This window comes from Vollenhovia emeryi, unplaced genomic scaffold, assembly GCF_000949405.1.
Source record: "Vollenhovia emeryi isolate VEMERY1.0 unplaced genomic scaffold, V.emery_V1.0 DF939140.1, whole genome shotgun sequence".
Lineage (NCBI taxonomy): Eukaryota > Metazoa > Arthropoda > Insecta > Hymenoptera > Formicidae > Vollenhovia > Vollenhovia emeryi.
Window position 1 is genome coordinate 2,295,022 of NW_011967226.1, and position 19,543 is coordinate 2,314,564.

At 42.9% G+C, this 19,543-nt stretch overlaps 2 protein-coding genes across 13 annotated transcripts in view; one reads left to right on the plus strand and one right to left on the minus strand.

The window, feature by feature from the left end:
- Positions 1 to 128: 128 nt before the first annotated feature.
- LOC105567198 (band 4.1-like protein 5) lies at positions 129 to 6,762 on the plus strand. 2 transcript variants are annotated; one of them, XM_012021859.1, is made up of 7 exons: positions 133 to 926; positions 1,157 to 1,304; positions 1,387 to 1,563; positions 1,678 to 2,382; positions 2,802 to 3,235; positions 3,778 to 4,203; positions 4,604 to 6,762. In XM_012021859.1, the coding sequence occupies exons 1-7, from the start codon at positions 780 to 782 to the stop codon at positions 4,733 to 4,735; spliced, it is 2,169 nt and encodes a 722-aa protein (XP_011877249.1). In that variant the 5' UTR covers positions 133 to 779; the 3' UTR covers positions 4,736 to 6,762. The 2 variants fall into 2 exon arrangements, with proteins under 2 accessions (XP_011877250.1, XP_011877249.1); XM_012021860.1 differs by lacking the exon at positions 3,778 to 4,203 and having other exon boundaries at positions 129 to 926.
- LOC105567197 (kinase D-interacting substrate of 220 kDa) overlaps positions 6,199 to 19,543 on the minus strand; it is a 39,759-nt gene continuing 26,414 nt past the window's right edge. For 10 of the 11 annotated variants that reach the window (XM_012021854.1, XM_012021852.1, XM_012021855.1 and 7 more), the window contains exons 2-22: positions 16,794 to 16,925; positions 16,434 to 16,532; positions 16,262 to 16,360; positions 15,524 to 15,721; positions 15,344 to 15,442; positions 14,798 to 15,094; positions 14,077 to 14,452; positions 13,797 to 13,961; positions 13,317 to 13,524; positions 12,819 to 13,241; positions 12,523 to 12,745; positions 12,266 to 12,445; positions 11,699 to 12,158; positions 11,447 to 11,612; positions 10,921 to 11,380; positions 10,670 to 10,843; positions 10,455 to 10,602; positions 10,270 to 10,391; positions 10,124 to 10,129; positions 9,873 to 9,993; positions 6,199 to 8,231 (exon numbers count right to left, since the gene is read on the minus strand). In XM_012021854.1, the coding sequence (XP_011877244.1) occupies positions 7,489 to 8,231; positions 9,873 to 9,993; positions 10,124 to 10,129; positions 10,270 to 10,391; positions 10,455 to 10,602; positions 10,670 to 10,843; positions 10,921 to 11,380; positions 11,447 to 11,612; positions 11,699 to 12,158; positions 12,266 to 12,445; positions 12,523 to 12,745; positions 12,819 to 13,241; positions 13,317 to 13,524; positions 13,797 to 13,961; positions 14,077 to 14,452; positions 14,798 to 15,094; positions 15,344 to 15,442; positions 15,524 to 15,721; positions 16,262 to 16,360; positions 16,434 to 16,532; positions 16,794 to 16,904 (4,878 nt within the window). In that variant the 5' untranslated portion in view covers positions 16,905 to 16,925 and the 3' untranslated portion in view covers positions 6,199 to 7,488. The remainder of the gene's footprint in view (positions 8,232 to 9,872; positions 9,994 to 10,123; positions 10,130 to 10,269; positions 10,392 to 10,454; positions 10,603 to 10,669; positions 10,844 to 10,920; positions 11,381 to 11,446; positions 11,613 to 11,698; positions 12,159 to 12,265; positions 12,446 to 12,522; positions 12,746 to 12,818; positions 13,242 to 13,316; positions 13,525 to 13,796; positions 13,962 to 14,076; positions 14,453 to 14,797; positions 15,095 to 15,343; positions 15,443 to 15,523; positions 15,722 to 16,261; positions 16,361 to 16,433; positions 16,533 to 16,793; positions 16,926 to 19,543) is intronic. The other variant, XM_012021848.1, reaches the window with a different exon arrangement.

Consider the following 19,543-nt stretch of genomic DNA (forward strand, 5'->3'; position numbering starts at 1 on the left):
AAATGATCAATGAAATATTTTATACTTTTATACTCGATTGTAATTTTGACGAGATTAAGATGTCAGTTATACATTGAAGATGATTGATTTTATTAATGAAATACTCATCGCGATAATAAAATAAAGAAGAATATAATTAATAATGTAAAACTATAATTATTAGCTGCGTGTATTAGTAATCGGTTGAATTTTAACTGTTAATAAAATACTCATCGCAACAATGAAATAAATAAGCGTGCAATTAGTATAATGTACAACTACATAATACTTGGCTGTTTGTATTAGTAATCGGATGAAATTTCAATTTCGACGAATAAACATACGTACACACAAACGATTACCCTCCTTTTCACACCTGTCCACGCGTGCGGCTTGCGCTTGCGTAAACGCGCAAACCCCGCGCGAAACCCCGAGCGCGTTCCGAAACTCATCGTCTCGGCTTTCCGCCGTCTCGGGCGTACACAATTACACACGCGCGCTCGTGGATGGTCGCGTGTGGGTGGTCGCGTGGTGCTCGCCTATTGCCGTGCGGCGTGGCCGCTCTGCGTGATACCCGGAGTTGCTGCCGTAGAATGCGGTAGAATGTGACGCGCGTGGTGCGGACGCCGCGGGGATTTCAGCATCCGCGAGTTTCGCAAACGGTAATCGCGCCGCGCCGCGCCGCGTCGCCTCGCGTCGCCACGCTCCGCGTCATCGCGAAGAGAGGGAGAGTGGGCGGATCGCGTCTCGTCCGCGCGGCTCGACGGTCGCGCGTCCCGATTTGACGGCGCGGCTCCAGGATGCTGCGGTTCCTGTCGCGACGGAGGGCGCGCGGCGTCGGCGGCCAAGTGTCGCAGATCAAGAACCAGAGGCTGCCCAGCAACAAGAATGTCGTGCAATGCAGAGTGGTCTTGCTGGATGGCACGGATCTGCCCATAGAGCTGTCGGTAAGTTTCCTCGTCTCTCTCCCTCTTTCTCCGTCTCGCTCGCCTTTAATTGCTGTCGAAAAAAAAACCTGGTCTTTCCCCGTGTCTTCGTATGGCCCGGTGAAGATAAACAGAGAGGACGGCGTCAGAGACTCTGGAGAAGCCGCTTCGTGCCCTCACGTGAAACGTTTGTCCCGTCCGCGCACATTTACATCCACGTTTCGTAACCGCTGGCCTTCTTCTTTTTGCAGAAAAAAGCGCTGGCTAACGACTTGTACGAGCAAGTATTCTATAGCCTCGATTTGATCGAGAAGGATTACTTCGGACTCCAATATACAGATAGCAATAACGTCCAACATTGGCTGGATCCAACGAAACCTATCAAAAAGCAAGTTAAAAGTATGCGTCGCTGCCGCTCTGAAAAGTTCTCGCGAAAGTAAGCTGAACGTTAAACCGGTGTAACTGATCTGTGTTATTTTAGTCGGGCCGCCGTATACGCTTAGATTGAAAGTAAAGTTCTACTCCTCGGAACCGAACACGCTGCGCGAGGAGCTGACGCGGTACCAGTTCTTCTTACAATTGAAACAAGACTGCCTCGAAGGCAAGCTCCACTGTCCTCATCAAGTCGCGGTCCAGTTAGCCGCTCTGGCTCTTCAATGTGAGTTCGAGCGGTGCCTCTGACGAAAATTAAGCTCGCCGTCTTGCCGCGGCTGTTCGCTGTATACGGCAAATAGGTACGGCGCGCGATTGAAAGGTGACATTCTCATTTTAGCCGAACTGGGCGATTACGATCCCGTTATGCACAGCGCCGCGACCGTGTCGGAATTCCACTTCGTGCCGAGCCAGACGGAGCAGATGGAGCTGGAGATCCTGGAGGAGTACATCAAGTGCTCCGGTCTCACTCCGGCACAGGCGGAATCGGCGTATCTCAGCAAGGCCAAGTGGCTGGACATGTACGGCGTCGACATGCACACCGTCCTTGGCAAGGACGCTTGCGAGTACTCTCTAGGCTTGACCCCGACCGGCATACTTGTCTTCGAGGGCACGCAGAAGATCGGCCTGTTCTTCTGGCCGAAGATCGGCCGTCTGGACTTCAAGAAGAAGAAGCTGACGCTGGTGGTCGTCGAGGAGGACGACGAGGGCAGGGGCGAGCAGGAGCACACCTTCGTGTTCAGGCTGGTGAACGAGAAGGCCTGCAAGCATCTGTGGAAGTGCGCGGTGGAGCATCACGCCTTCTTCCGTCTACGCGCGCCGGTCAAGGGCGCCAGCGGCCGTCAAAACTTCTTCCGCATGGGCTCGCGTTTCCGTTACAGCGGCAAGACGGAGTTTCAGACGACGCAGTTGAATCGGGCGCGCCGCACCGTGCAATTCGAGCGACGGCCGAGCCAGAGGTATGCGCGACGGCAAAGTCACGTTCTTCGCGAACGGCAGCGTCAGCAGCAGCAAGTGGAGCAGCCGCAGCCATCTCCGCCTCCGGGTGAGCTATCTGGAATATGCCCCGTTGAGAAATGGTTCGTCGAATCGACCTCGCGACATCGATTGACGAGTCACTTCTCGCTGGGACAGCATTTCATTAATATAATAATGGATAACTTTCGCATTTCGAGACAATAACACTTCGTAGCCTCATTTAATTCATTAAAGAGGGAATTTTCGCAAGCTGTACTTTAAAGATAGATAGCGTATAAACAACAAAATATTGTACTTTGAGAATATTTAAAAGAGAAAAGATTTTTATCGAGACATTAAAAAAATACTCCCTCAATAAGGGAAACTTGGCACAATTAGTACGAAAAAAATCACGTAAACTATCGTCGGCAATAATTTCGTCTATCGTATTTAGTAGATATTACCTTTAGCTCCTTCTTTGAGGACGTGTCTCATAAATATTTTCAGCCGACGAAGAACCCTTGCAGCGTCAGCCGAGTCGATCTAGTACAAAGTCTTCGGACTCCTCGAGCGTTCAGGGTACGTCGTCGCCTTTGGTGGATTCCCTGCTCAAGTCCCTTGCCAAAGATCAACAACCACTGGAGGCCAGGAACCAGGCGACGGCCGGCAGCAGCGAGAAAGAGTCGGAGCCTATGAAGACCAGCCTGACGGTCGAGACTATCGCCAATCAGGTGCAGCTGGTGCCCAATAATCAAGTGGGCGGCACGTCGTCGTTACCACCGCGAACGCCGATCCCGCCGGAATCCCTTAAGTGTAATATATTGAAGGCGACTCTCGAGCAGGGAAAGAACTCGAATTTGGTCTCCATCACGTCCACGGACGGCACTGGAGTGACCGCGAAGAAGAATCAACACTCGGATGCGGCGACTATCGTTTCCGTGGTGAGCATCGTTGGACTCTCCGCCCTATAGTTTGGCCGATAGCAGAGAACGATCCGCAAACGCTTAAGACTGTCTTAGATCGTAGACGTAAGACAAGGCAGAGAGAAACGTAAGTCGTGAAAGGCTGTTGTATACGACTTACGTTTCTCTCTGCCTTGCCTTACGTCTACGATCTAAGACAGTCTTAAGCGCTTACGGATCGTTCTCTGCCATCGGCCTTTCCCTTATCTTTATAGTTTTCTGTCCCGCTTGGATCATTTAAATTGTCCGTCTTTTGTACACAAGGATTACACGTATTCTCGTTACATTTTACATCTCTTAAAATTCAAAACATCTTTGCCGCAACATAATTATATCTTTTGCATTACGTATTGTCGAACGTCGTATGACAGAGTTTGCGCAAGGCTTGGCAGTTTATTGAGCAATACTTTTGTCAAGATTATTACTCCGTTGTTTGCGTTTACATAATTTATTGCGTCTGCTTTTACATCGCTAGCTGCCAGCTGTAATGTGTTTGCTTTCTTGCTTTCTTCATCGAATAGGGCGGCGACAAGCTGACTCTCTCCGTGAGCGGAGCGACGACAGCGGTGAATCCCGTGGACGACGCCGTAACTGTGACGCATTTTTCACTGGACAGTTGGGGACAGATCGAGCAAAAGACCACGCCGTTAAGTCCGAAAGTGTCGAACCAGTCGCAGAATCCTTTTAATCCGTTCACTAACGATACTAGCAATGACGCGTCTAACACGGCCGAGGCTTCCGAGGAGGAAGCGAAATCGGAAGACGACACGAAGAAGAATACCAATCCGTTCATAGACTCGAATCCGTTCCTGGGCATACTCAACCCCTTCAAAGATTTACAACCGGTTACGACAGAGAAAAAAGTCGAGGCGGATACAGAAAAAGCCAGTGCGCGGGTTGTTAAAACCGAGGAGATACAAACGACCACTACGACACTTACACACAAGGTCAGTTGCATTTTATGCGCTTGCAGGCCAGCGTCTCGTCTATTACATAAACGCCCTGACTTCACCGAGAACTCACTTTTAGAACGAATCTGAGAGATTCATCACTCGGCGCTCATCGTAAAGGGATAGTAAGATTTTATTCTAAAAGCGAGTTGGTTCTGTCGGCGAAAGCGTAATGCGAATTTGCTTTGCGTCCCACGTGAAAGTCGTCTCTGTGTGTGTGTGTGTAAAAAGTAATATTTTTTGAGTTCGTTGTTTAAATTATTAAAATGTTAAAGTTAGCCAGTACAAATGATTAATATTCTATGCGATTGCAATTAAACGTGACAATTTTTGAAAATAATTACATTAGTAACCGAGAAAAATTGATTTAGATTGTACTAAGAGACTGGTTTTGCAGGACGAGAGTCAAGCGGCGTCAGACATTAGTCCCTGGCTGGTAGCGGACCCGTCGCAAAGCCCAGCACCTGATCAAACACCAACTAAGCATACAATAATCACGAGAAAGACGGTAATTACCACACAGTTATAAAATATTTATTAAATATTACAAAGGGGAAATAATGTCGATGTGCAACGCGCGAGAAAATAGCACCAACGTATATATACACACATATTTACTTTGGTCTTCCTCGAACTGCCAACATCTTTCCCTCTTTTTTTTTTTACTTACTTTACGAAGTGCGCGATGTTAATCATGACAATTACGACGATTGTGACAATTAAAGTTGGACATGTAAAAGCCTACATGTTAAAAAAATAGTTTTTATGAAAGGGTCCTAAGATGTGTACTTAAATATAAAAACAGAGTACTATTTTTAGGAAGGCATTGCTTAAGTCACTGCTAGGATATCTTTCTGTCGGTTAATATCGTTTTATATGCCGACGGAGAATTTGCGTAATGAGATAAGCTTTCTGTTGATAGCGTTATCGCGAACATTCCTTAATTGTACGATGCATTTACTTTATGCTTTATGTGGTGATAAGACAAGTGTCCTTATAATCTGCCAACATGTATAACAAAGTGCATATACGAGGTCTATTCGCGTTAAACACACTATTATTATGTTTGTTTTTCTTTTTGCAATTTTATATTTCTACCTGCACAGGACAAATGTACTTCGTTTTCTTTAATTATGGAAAGTAATAGAGCGCAGCTAAGACGAACAGACCTACATATTTCGTGAGGCAACGTGTATTGCTCGCGTCTAAATATAAAGCCTATGCATTTATAAGGTAGCACTTTTATATTAGCAGCCATTGTGCCTTTCAATTTAACGTGCGATAGATGAATTTGCGAATATTAAAAACGAAAAAATTATATTCGCTGTGACTGATTAAAAATATAAGTATTACATTCCCGTTATACAATATCGTATAAATTATATAAATAATCGCTAATAAATAGACTTGACCAAAACTTTTGAGAACACTTTTGTCAGTAAAGATATTATAGATTCGCTAATTAGTCAGGTCAATTGATGACGTTGATTCTATCCACTCCTTTTGAGATTTAATGTATTTATGTATTATAACGATGACAATAATCGATAGGTAAACAAAGAATTGATACGCGAATCATCGCCAGTCTTAGGTAAAACACAACTCGTGCCTGAAACATGCAGCTATAGAGATGTTCGTATTTACTATTCCATGCCTATGAAACTATGAAATCGAATTTTTATGTATATATAACAGAGTATATATATATATGTAGATTATTATCCTGAGATATTTTTTCGTAATTTGTTCCTTTCTCTCTCATACTCTTCTTTCTATATGCCATAATTTTGATACGCATCAAAATAGATACACGTGTATATCATGTGTATATCACCACGCTATGTCATTATTTTATATGTATGTATAGAGGATGTTCCAGTTCAAACGTGTATGATTTTAAGATTCCATTATCGCGTGTAACGAGGACATAGCTGTTGCTTATAAAGTGATATGACGTTTTTACATAACACTTAATACAAACAATGCATTGAATTACGAGCGGAACCATCCCTGTATTTAATTATCATGCAATCATTTGTTACAATGGGAGGAGGCAGCGCTTGTCCTCCTTTCAATTGGTTCAATTTTATGTTGCGTTTCCGTAAGTCTAAGTGTATTGTATACAGTATTTAACATTATTGCAATGTATTGTATTTGATTAAATATTATTGTATTTAGAGTCAAGAAATGAGCGTATATATATATTGTATTTTCAAATCTAATATATCTACCATCATATGTATATGTATATATGTATACATATATATATACACAATATTATAATGAATGATCAATACCCTGATGTATTCCGTCCTAAAGTGTCCTACACATTCGATATTATGTAGTTATAATTTTTGTCTTTTAATAAAATAAATATATCATTAATACATTGCTTATGTTTCCGTGATTATTAATGCAATATATTGTATTAATTAATAATTGGAGAAAGAAGAAGTATACCGAAATTAACGAAGAAATACTAATTGTAAGTCGATTATATTCCACCTAATGAAAAATGTCCATACTGCAATATTCTAATAAAAGTCTTTATAAAAATGTTTTGCAGGTCAATATAATACGATTTAAGTAATAATTGCCGTTTGTGTAAGTCATTTTTGAGACACTCTGCACTCTTTCGCTCGATAAATTATAGATAGAATTCTATAAATTACATTAAATATGTGATCTAATCAACGATTATGTACTGGTCGTTTGAATTATTATTTCTTTAAAATACTCTCTTTATCCGTTATACTCTTCAAGTTATCTATTTGCACTGGCATTACGAATTGACTCGTTGATTATTGGGGACAGGATGCTTTGGTACTAAACATCGGGAAATATTTCTCATCTCCCTCGTTTCAACAGATTCAGTACTAATTCAATATAAAAAGGAAAATGTCGATAACTATTTGCATTCGTAAATGCATAAATATTTACACGGAATGTCGCTTCGGCGTCGTACATCTCGAGATCGTCTCGTTTCGCTAAACTAAAGGGATTATTACACGACTTACGCGAGAAGGCATTATTCGTTCTCCATCAGACCACTAAGCAGAGGAACAAGTTAAACATTCTGACTATTACAAAAAGGTCTGCTCGTTCTCGCCGTTGGTTATTTGCACGAGACAGACATCTTATCTCGATGCGTATCGTCAAAACAGAATTACGTCGTGTGAGTCTGCCTAGCAGACGCCAGTCACATTGATATCAATTAAACGCTACAGCGCGCTACGAGTTATCTCGCGTCGCATCATGATTATATACAGAAGGCGACAGGTGTCAGACAGGCGTCTCCGTGTCGTCCCAGATCTTGGCGTCGTGCCGAGACGGCGATTGAGCGTTCGAGGACTCGCGTATCACAAGGCTCACGGTATCGGAGTAATTCAGATCCACGCGACGTTCCCCGTCCCGCGGTAGACTCCTGTTGGACGACGGCGAGCTGCTGTTCTCCGCGCTGCAGTCGTGTCTGAACACGCTGTCCGATTGGGAATGCGTTGGCGTGGACAATTCGGACACCAGCGGCGTGGACTCGTCGTCGCTCTCGCCACCGGGCGCTGGTGACCGCGGCGTGGTGCCGAGCAGACGGTCCTTCAGCTTCGATATCTTCTCCACGTTGCAAGTGGGCATTGGTATCACCACCTCGTCATTTAACGTCAAGGACGAGCGTCTCTTGGTGGACACCGACGACAACGTGGTCTTCAGGGCTATATTCCCCATACACCGCTCGTCGGTCGATTTCGACCTGATCGCAGGCTTCGGCGACGCCGGCGGGGAGACGAACAGCGAGGATGGTCTGGTGCTGATGTTGCTGCCGCTTCTCTTCAGGGCCCTGTGCGAGCAAGCGGATCTCGTACTGCGTTGAGACGCGACACTGCGTTGGGAGTTGGTACGCTGGAGGAACACGGTGGAGTCGTGCGAGCTCTCATCCGAGCTGCCCGGGTCTTCGTTAACCGGTGCCCAGTGAAACAGCGGGCTGGCTTGAAGCAGTACATATTCCGTGTCGTGTACCGAGATGACAGGTCCTAAAACAGAAGCTCATGTAATATCTGCTCCATACGATTACCCTGTTCTCTAATTGACTATATATTATTAAGCCACTCAGGTTCGTAAGCCTTGAAATAGATACATTCCTTAAAAAGTTAGCGAAAAAAATAAGATCTCACACAGGAATCTAGCGAGTTGTCGGTGTAAAAGAGATATTTCGATTCCTCTTTGAAATTCTCTCGGTTCAATTTTCAATCTTTGAAATGCTTTGCGGTCGCGACTGATCATAATAACAACTGAAGGCTTCTAGATGCAAATTGCAAAGAAGGTAATGTCAGATGTGGTTTGCAAGAAAGTTTTATTGCCACTTGCTGTCGTAATAACATAATACTGCTCATAACATAGTGCTAACAATCCAGCGATAATTATTTATAGTGTGTACACATAGTACAGGAAGTAACGTGGACCGGTGTAACAGGACGCAACTTTCAATTTCATCGCCACGTATCATCACTTTACGTACAACGGTTTTAAAAATATAATACATTGTTACACGTCGCCTCGTTTAGCGTAAACAGTTTCCGCACGAGATATTCGTTTTGTCAACAATGCGTTATCACAGTCTTTTGTACATGAATTGCCCACAGCAAACACCGAACGATTAACTTTGAGAGTAGTGCCTTTGACATCCTTTTTCCCTTTCTTTTTATATCATATATTTTACAAATGCAGTAAAGAATATGCTCGTACATTATATCGACTATAGGGGTTTTTCTGTGTTTCTTTTTTCTTCATATGGCATCGATATACATTGATATTAAACTAGCTTATAAAATGAGCATTATATTACACTAATCTTATGAGTACGCATACAGTAGTAATCCTATTACAATCGTCAAATGGCTTTCATTTTGTGTTCCTCCCTCGAGCGATATGTATGACTGGTTTCTCGCTTTGGCACGTGAGTACTTTAAGGAAAAACCTTGTACGCGTTTCTACAGACGATAGCCTTTCACTTTGTAACTTACAAATGAGACCTTACAGTAACAGTATATTCATATAATCACTATTTGGTTTGTCGACTGCCATTGCACATACATGTACATCTCTCGTCGGTAATACTGTCAAATAGTGTTCTACGAACATACAGATGTACAAGTAAAACTATCGCGAATAGGATGAAGTATGTTAAGCATTTTAATAGCACAAACTGATAAGCACCGTCCTTGAATGCAATGACAACTAGAGCCCGGATTTTTCACCGGCTGATGTGCCAATTCGAGTCGGCCGTAGCACGTTCTTCACAGCTCTCCCCACTACCACTCGCCTAAGGCCGCGGCGCGCGGCGCAGCATCGATGGTGGAGGAGCGACGGCGAGTAACAATGGGGAGAAACTGGCTACGGTCGACGCGATCTCAGAACTTTAATCCGGGCTCTAATGATTAACGATGCCTGGTCGTTGCGCATTTCGGTGGAAGTTAGGTCGAAAAAGTCTCTGCTTTTGCGCAACGCGAGTGATTTATTTGACGGATATATACATCATTCTATAGTCGTCCTATTTCAGATTTGACTAAAGTTAGCACTGTATTCGGCGGAGGTGTCACTGTTTTGGTCAGGCTGCGGTGGCTCTTGCACTATTACCAGAGGCAGTGTAAGTGGTAGGGAAGTGGTAGGCTCACCTGAGGGGAGTGAGTCTGTTGTTGGTGCCACCGCTGGCGATGGCACGTCTAAAACATCCTCGCAAGCTTCTTCGTTCAAGGTCTGCAGTGCTCCGCAAATCATTTGTTCCTCTAACGTTACCTGAAACGTATATACGTACTGTAGCATAGTCACAGCGAGCAGTTATTTGTTATGTATGACACATAGATAGATAAAATTATTATATATTGAAATTGTTTAGTTTTCAGAATAATTATAGCGGCTGTCTTACCTGGAACTGGTACCGAGAGCAAATGCAAAGAAATGAAAATTTATTTTTACAAGTTTTCAGTTACGATAGCAATTTGCAAATTTCTACAATTACGATTTACATCGATCATTGTTTTAAATGCATTTGATAATATCTATACATTATACCTGTTTTTCCATTATAGATTGTTTATTTTGATCACGGCGAGTCGACCCATCGGTTCTCGATGTTCCTTTCTCTTTCTCCACGTGAGCAGGCACACGTATCGAATTATTTTGCAAGGCATGATCTGTAACAGATAAGAGTGATCAAGCTGAATAAGAAGCAAGTGAAGAGGAGATATCGAATGTACCTTTGCGTGAAGCTTGTTGCTCGGATCCTACGGTGAATCGTACACTCCGAGAACCCTCCTCGTACGAAAATGACGAGAGCTCCATTTCCCGTAGCGATACAATTACCATGCGAAATAACTCCCAATCCCCAAAGGTCATTTTAAATACCTACAAAGTACACATACATTTAGAACTTTCTCGTCTCGGAATGTAAAGACACAGGCATTTAAATTACTTTTTTCAGTTCTTGTAGATCGCAATGTAACAAAACTCGTCCGTTAATATTGTTCTCTTTTATGGCTTGCTTATATATTGGTGCTTGGATCGAATTAAGGCTTTCTACTTTGTCGATCAGATCGCAGACTCCGTTCACTGATAAGGATGACAGCTTTATTTCCAGAATTTCGGACTGTGAATAAAGACGAAGCGAATAAGTTACATCTTTTCAATCACAAGACATAGTTGGACAATTAATTTATAGCATACAGGTAACATGGTTGTTGCGGAAAGTGGTTTTGACATTGGTTCCATGGGAGGCATTTGCATCCAAGCCGGTGGAGCTTGCCATTCGAAGTTTGGTTGATAAGTCCACGATGGAGCCGGCGGTATGGATCCCTGTAAGCTCGATTGTTTGGCAAGTTTCATATGTCGGTTCGTCGACATGCCTCTTTGTGGAGGCCATTGATCAATCGGAACACCGTGGCCGTGCCAAACACCACTTTGTTTGTAAAACAGATTTGTGTCTTCCTCTATACTTTGCTGCTCCTCCTTAATTTTTTTCTTAATGTACGGATCCAGATTGATAGTGAAAGGCAAGAATATCCTTATGTCGCTGATAAGTAAGCTGGACCGGTGGAAAGTGAGGAAAACATCCAACTTGCGTTCGTCTCTGTCTATCTCGAGAAGCGGCTGCACTTCCTTCAATACCGGAATTTGCGGTCGTACCCTAATAAATATAAAAAAAATTAGTAATACATAAAAAACTCAAGAGAAAGAAGTAAAATTCACGTACTTGTCATAAAGACTTTTCAGTGACATATTGTCGTCCAGACTTTCTTCGTACATATCGTAATGTAGAATAAGCCAAGATGTCCTAAAAGGCCACTGCTCGGTAATGTTGATCCAACTAGCCAAGTGATACCAGTTGAAGTCAATCTGGAATGCTTTAAGTAATCGTCCTGAAAGAGAAAGACAAACGAGATGTACACCTTGGAATGATTACATAGACTCACGCACAGCGATATTGCACGATTTAACGTATTACCAGTGACATAAACGACATTCATCAATCTCCTCATGCTACGAGGATTTACGTCGCTAAAGTAATCATCGGTGAGCAACATTTTATTGAGATCCTGCGCGCCACCCAGTCGATTCAAATTACTGCCGATACTGCTGGCGATCGATTCGCTCAGTCGCATCTTTCTACTGCCCTTCCTAGTTTGGGGTTTTAATTTCTCGTTGCTGTTCATTATAGCCGATTCCGTGCTGAGCCTCCTACTGGACACCGAATGATGCATGGTGCTAGTCGCGGTATAGTTTACGCTCTCCTCGGCTTCCGTCCACACTGTCTTCTTACAATGTTGAGCAGTCTGTTGCGCGACCTTGACTTTACGCAAACCGCTGTTTTGCAAGTAAAACGGCAGATGCACCATATTCCGCAAGTAATCGTGACCGCCGATATTCGACTCCGAGAATAGTCTTCTGCTATTTACTTCTACCGCCTACACGCACAGTGTCGAATAATAGTTTCCGTTATCACTCAAGATAATTGAAATGGACGTTACAGTTTGCTCGATCTTTTCGCATTTTCATTTGTAAAGTTGCTTACCTTAGATATAATGTGTGGATCAATCGCTAGTATCACGACGAAGGGATATCCGTTATCGCTAAATAAGGCCTGTATAGCGTCCAAAACGAGTAAGACTTTATCTTGTTCGCAACTATCCAAACCATCCACTATTACGACTAGTCTACTTTGTTGAGCCATGAAACTGCCCAAGCACTTGACCTGTTTGAAATCGTAATTAGGTGCTACACCGTTGAAAGTAAAGTTCTAATCGTTCTCTCAATGGAAAAGTAATTTACCATTTCCGTCATTAAATTGACCTCGCTTTTCAAAGTCTGAATGAAGCCTTCGCTCTTCAGAGTCTCCAATTTTGATATTCTACGCTGAAGGTGTCTCCTCTGTGAAAAAACTAATGCCTGCAACGTTCTGCTCCACGTATACAAATTCGCTATTATACTGATGGCTAAGACCAAGGCAATTGATATCATGATAATGTGAGCAGTAACTCGCTCTATTGTGGGCCTAAATAGAGAACGACGCAACACGTAAGACAAGTTATGCAAAAGTTCTTTACGCTCGGCATATAATTACTCACTTATCGTTCGAAATATCTATGAGGTACACCGTGAGTATCGAGATACCGACGAGCAAGCTGCACAGGCAGAATTCGAATATGATTACGTATGGCAAGCAACACAGACGCCTCCATTTCCACGTGGTAGTCGATTTATCCGGCTTCGGCCGAAATGCCCTGTACAGTCTGGTAGCCAGGGAGCCGTAGTCGTTCTCGATGGAATCGTACAGCGAGCCGACCATTTGCACGACCGCGTTCTCCCCAGCGGCGGTCGTGCCCACGCGAGTCTGATCGGTGAAGTAGAACTTTATTGGCTGCACCGCTATGCTGTCGTGACACTGACTGCCCGGCGGGTGACAAAAGATCACTTGCAATAGCAGTTTTAGCGCGTTCATCTTGGTGGTGAGCTCCACTGTCAGATTGTACGGCCAGTACCAATCGTACCTACAATTACAGATCTCCAATAAGGATATGAAACTAATAGAACTTGGCTCGTATCGCTGCTTTTCTAAGTCTCACCTCTTGTTGGCACACCAAACGAGAACCAGAAAAATATAAACGACAACTAGCAAACTTATTCCGGACGATAGACCAATGATCCAAGACTGTAGGGCGAGACCTAACGTGACACCCACAAGTAGGGATACGTGAGCTATTACTAAAAAGAGTAAGGACGAGAATTGGAACACTGGATCGATCCATTGTCGCGCGAAGTTCTTCATTTCCTCTGTAAAAGACATGTGTAAAAGTGTTAGTATTTTTACATATAACTTAAGTGTATACAGATATACCAAAAGACACTACAGAAGACTCTTCTGGACTATAGAAATTTAATTTGAATTGTCACAGCGTAACATTTTATTTAAAGTTAAATTATGATTTATTATACTTTCACAAAGGTTTGCTTCAAGTTTGTCAAATAGTCAGTTGTCAGTTTGTAAGAAGATACTCCATAGTACTATTAAATAGCATTGTAGTAGCTCTGTTATTTGGTGGTACCTCTCAGTTTGTTGAGTAAAAATGATTTTCCAGAGCCCCATTTTGCATAAAGGCCGACTGTAATTGGAGTGGAAAGTGATGGCTCACTGAGAATGTCCGCTAACGCGCTGCTGTACAAATCGTACCCAAGCATGTTTTCATTGTCCTCGTTAGTATTTAAGCGCCCTGTAACGTTATCAAATTATTCCGTAAGATGCATTAAAACGTGTGGTTCTTCACACGTCGTAAGTAGAGTTACCAATAATAACGCGAATAATGGGCACGCGTCTGATTAACTTACGAGCACCGAATATCTGGCCGAGCATCGTCTTAGGATGATTGACGTCGATGTTGTAGGGGGTCTCGCCTTGTCTATTCGGACGGTACAATAACTGGCTATTCTTTGGATTCCTCAGTAGTATCTCGACGATCGCTTTCGATCGCGCGCGCATCGCTATGTGCAGTACAGTGTCGCCCTTCTTGTCCGTAGCCGAGACCTTGGCTTTCTTGTCTAAAAGCAATTGCACGATTTCGGCGTTACGCGACCTCACCGCCCGTAATAAAGGCGTGTCGCCGTCTTTCGTGGCAATCTCCAGGTCTGGGTTAGCGTTTAGTAATAATTTGAGTATCTGTATATTGCCTTTCTCTACTGCTATGTAAGTTGCGGTTTTTTTATCCTAAAATATATACGGATGGGATGGTTAGTTTGACTGGAACGAATCGAAAGTAACCACGGGGGTGTCACGCACGAACCTAGCTCGAAGTGGCTTAAGGATACCACAAGACCGGATCCGATACCACAAGACTGTCTCTTATTAAAGTAGCCACAATACCGACTCGAATCGCTAGATTGCTTTAACAAGTTTACTCCACCACGTGGAACTCGGCGCAACAATCCAGCTTACCGGAATGATCGATATTTGGAAACCGCAATACTCTCTCGGTGGAAAAGACAATTTTTTTTTCCAAGTCGATCTTCGAGGAAGATACGCGAGTACGGAGAAGAACAAGTTGAGCCGTACCTTTCCAGCGATGTCGACGTCCGCGTATTTTTTCAGCAGTGATTCCACCACACCTCGATGACCACCCTTGACCGCGTGGATCAGGTTCGTGTCGCCGGTTCGATCCTGAATATTAACGTAAGCACCGGCATTTAAAAGGGCGTTCGCTATTTCGTGATGACCTTCACGACAGGCAATCGCTAGGGCGGTGCAACCATCTTTGTCTAGGGCGTTCACGTTGGGCTTGTGCTCCAATAGTAACGACACCACCTCCACATGGTTGCCGAGGGTTGCCACGACCAAAGCAGTCCACGAGTACTGCAAACAAAGTCATTAAAAGCACGTATACATCTTCATAATCTAACATTAAAATAGGAAAAGTTGCCAAGTATTTTTTGTTGTATTAAAATACTTTTATTCATAATAACCGCTTTATGCAAATAGGAAGGGAACCTACGTAATCTCGTATAATTATACGTGACGTTCTATTTTCACCACGTTATATTTGATCGTCTTGAAATCAATCGCTTTTCCATACCACATTTTTTCAACGGTTTTCGATCTTACCATGCCTGCTGTGTCGACATTGGCTCCAGCCTTAAGAAGCATATCAACGATTTCTACGTTCCCCTTGCGCGACGCCCATATGAGTGCCGTCGTGCCGTACTGAAAAAAAAATTAACGAGCATGAGTATCCCGAGATCGAAGCGACGGCCATCGATTTACGGTACGTCCGCCGACGATTACCTTGTCGCCGACATTGACCTTCGCCCCGTGAGTAATGAGATCCTTCACTATATCAGTGTAACCCCTGCCAGCAGCCCATACTAATGAGGAAATATGAAAATTTCCATGCGCGTTGACGTCAGCCCCGCGCCCCAGCAGCATCGTCACCGTTGCTGATTTACCCTTGTATGTCGCCCACATGAGCGCCGTCCAACCACCCTGCAATAAAACAACTTCCATCCTTCGACTTCTTATCCACGAGAGGGCCAATTTTTTTTTTTACACGGGCATTTATAGCTAGAGATGCGCACGAGACGAGAAAAGTCTCGCTCTCGTCTCAAAATCGAGATTCAGCGTACCAAAATCTTGACGAGATTTGAACAATATATCTTATTATTTTTTTCGATCGACGACACGTATGACGCTATAAGAGATTCTCGAAAATTCGAGATCGATATCATGCATTTCAGATCTTTTGAGATCGAGATTGCAGAAATCTCGTCTTGTTTCGTCTCGTGCGTACCTCTATTTGTAGCCAAGCTCTTCTGTTAAATTTTATATATTTCTGTGTTGGAAGAATGTAAGTCAGTCGACGAGACATGTATATGATAATCGTTAAAGTATAGAGTATTATTGAAAGTCAACATGTTCCATTTAGAGTATATTAGAATAACAGATTTTTGCAAATATGAGTTTCTGGTAAGAGATTTGCATTAATGGCATTGAGCCAGGCTAGTAAAATATGCAACTTCTCCCGACCATGTCTCGGTGCTCCAAATCGGCGCCGTGCTCGAGTAGCTCAAGACAGATCTCGGTGTGGCCTTCCTTCGCCGCGCACAGCAACGCCGTCCAGTTATCCTGAAGAATTGTACAAAAACGTGCATATATTGGGACTTTCATTTATTATACATGATTAAAACGGATTACCAACCGCGTCTTCTGCATTGACGTCCGCTCCATGATTGACGAGCTCTCGAACGAAGTGTAGCTTTCCTTTGGTTGCTGCGAGGATGAGGGCGGTGTTACTATTCTGTTGTGAGAGAATAATTTGTTAAGGAAGATTGGACGGTTTAAACGCGGCGAATACGAGAACTTTTTCGCAATTTTGTAATTATTAACAACTCGAAGATTGTCTAGCGTAAATTATTCTTATACTTGGTTCTTCCTCAAATGCTTTTGCACGACGAGAAGACTTCTATCGTCTATTATAATTTGGTATTCTGCAATTTCTGGTGACGACCACCGTGAACTTTGGAAATCTCTTCGAGCGATTCACATTCATCGCGCTTACCTCATCTCTATCGTCGACCGGCACTCGTTTATTTTCGAGGAAGCTCTGCAATCCGGCGAGATTATCATCTGTGATGTAGCCCGCGAGTGATCGGTAACAAAGCGATACCATCGAGTCAGTCCGATGCAATGTCTGCAAAAGAGTCAAGAGAAATCATCATTAGATCTCGATCAGCCGTGTCCCATTTTTGCCGCTGTTATTAAAAGTCCATTAGAAAAACTCACAGATTAGATCAATTCAGTCGTTCACAGGAAAAGAACATATATGCAAAGTATATAGCGAATTGCACCATTCAATTTATTTATTCATAATTATCGTAAATGTGGGGTAAAATATAGAATGATTAAAAAAAAAACTTGAGCCTCCTTGGGTCATCTAAATTTTATCTACTGTTTAGTTTAGCTTTAATAAATTAAGCTCAAATATTCGACGTAAATGGTGCAGCTGGGCTACAATACATTACAGAGGTAAGCTTCCGAGTTATCGGGGATGTTTGAACGGCGGAGCAGGCGCCGATTTTAGATCGTCACTGGAGAGCAATCTCGCGCTCTGCGACGCATTAATCTCAAGCAAACTCAAATTGGAAAACACATTCTCCCCGAGACATCTGAAATTCTGATTCATACATTCTCGGGTTCCCTTGTTAAAACTCGCGCTTGTAAGACATCCAGTTTCAACTCCGAACTAATGGAAAAGAACATATTCTCGCTTCGTCTAGGGATAGAACCAAAGTTTCGGCCTTGTGCAGCCGAGTTTTTCCTCCGTTCTCGAGCGATATTAGATTTATGATGTTTTGTTTCAACGGCGATAGGCATACGACAGCGGTGAGCGTGCATGAAAGTATTGCGTATTAACTGTAATTGTTTCAGCTTCAGCTAGTTTGCAACCGTAAACGGAGCGCGCGTTCTCCATTCGCGACAGGAGAAATGGAGAACACTGCTTGCGCGTCTCAATCTTGCAGAATGGAATCCGGGTCAGTGAGCGACACACGTGAATGATAAGGAACGATCACGCGTATGGCGAAAGCAACGACGAAAAGCTAGCAATGTTAAGTGTAGACCACAGAAAGCAGAATATGAGAAATATTAATGTTGGGGTGCAAAGTTAACACACGCAATTTTCGGCGATTTTTTTCAGAAATGTAATAAACATAAATGAAAATCTGTCTATTCCAATTTATTGTTTATACGTTGAAGTATAAAATTTTTTTAAATAAATGTTTCCTCAACAAAATGGAGGCGCCAGAGCCATGGAACCAAAGTGCCTCTTTGCGGAAGTCGCCTCGCGGGCGGAAACGAAGCTTCCTCACCCTTTGAGCTAGAACAAAAAACCAAAGATTTTTTAAAAATATATAACATTTTCTCTCGAACCACGTGCGGATTTTACGAAATATCGTTTTTTTTGTAAAAATAATGCGCGTTGGATAAGAAAGTTGCGCTTTTCGCTAAAAAATTTCGCACAAAAGTGTTTATAAAAATAACAATTTTCAACTTATCACAAAATCCGTACGTGGCTCGAAAGAAAATGTTATATACTTCTCAAAAATCTTTGGTTTTTGTTTCAGCTCAAGGGGCGAGGGAGCTTCGTTTCCGCCCGTGGGGCGACTTCCACACTTTGGATCCAAGGCTGTGGCGCCGCCATTTAGTTGAGGAAAAATTCATTAAAAATTTTTTGTTATACTTCAATGTATAGAGAATAAATAGGAATGAACGGATTTTCATTTACGTTTATTATATTCCTGAAAAAAATACCGAAGATTGGCTTTTTTCTTTGGACTCTAGAGTGTTGTAACCCCTTAAAACATTCTGTTCACTTTTCTTCTCTTCAGCACACGTGCGTTATTTTTCATGCACAGTCTGCAAACCGATTAGTGACAGAAATTTTGCGCATTCAGACAATACTTACGGTAAAATCCGATTAAAATCGAATCTGCTGTAATGCGTTTGCGCACCGAGAGTTTTGCGTTGCGGAATGACATACATATAATCAAATATTACAACACTTTAGATACAGCCAAAATGTATTACGGTACGTAACGAAATGTTCCCAGACGCTGAGTTTAATAATCTATTGTGGTGGAGTCCGGGAACTTTTGTTAAGCCCGTATCAGACTACGGATTGAGATTGAGTTTAGACTGAAATTTGACCAATTAGAGTCAAAGTCACTAAACTTGGGATTAGCAAACTTTACTCCGATTGGTCAAATTTCAATCCAATCTCAATCTTAATTCACAGTCTGATACGGGCTTTACATATACTGTATTAAACTGCGAACAGAGGTATAATCCTGTAGCAAATATCGTATTTCTTTTGATTAAAGGTTCCTGCGGCAACAGCTAGTGACATTTCACCGACATGTATTATCGATAAACTCTATGCAATCTAACGCGCGTAAATTGACTTGGCATTTATGGTATGTAAGAGGATAATACCAAATACATTATAACGGGATTATATACTCTTAATCCTTCGATGCGAAAGTTCTCTGCCTCCCTTGCGCAATGAATGGCGGTAGTAACGAGGGTGAGTCAAAAATTATCTGCACTTTTCGTTCTACAATTTATTTACACAAAAATAGGGGTTCAATGTGTACACCATTTTTCAACATAGTCTCCTCCCTTGGCAATTCACTTGGTCTAGCCGTCCACAAGCTTGCGTATTCCTTCCGAGAAGAAGATTTTCGGTTGGTCGCAAAGCCACTTTTGCACCGCTTCCTGCAGCCCAGATCTTGCTCCCTCCGACTTTCATCT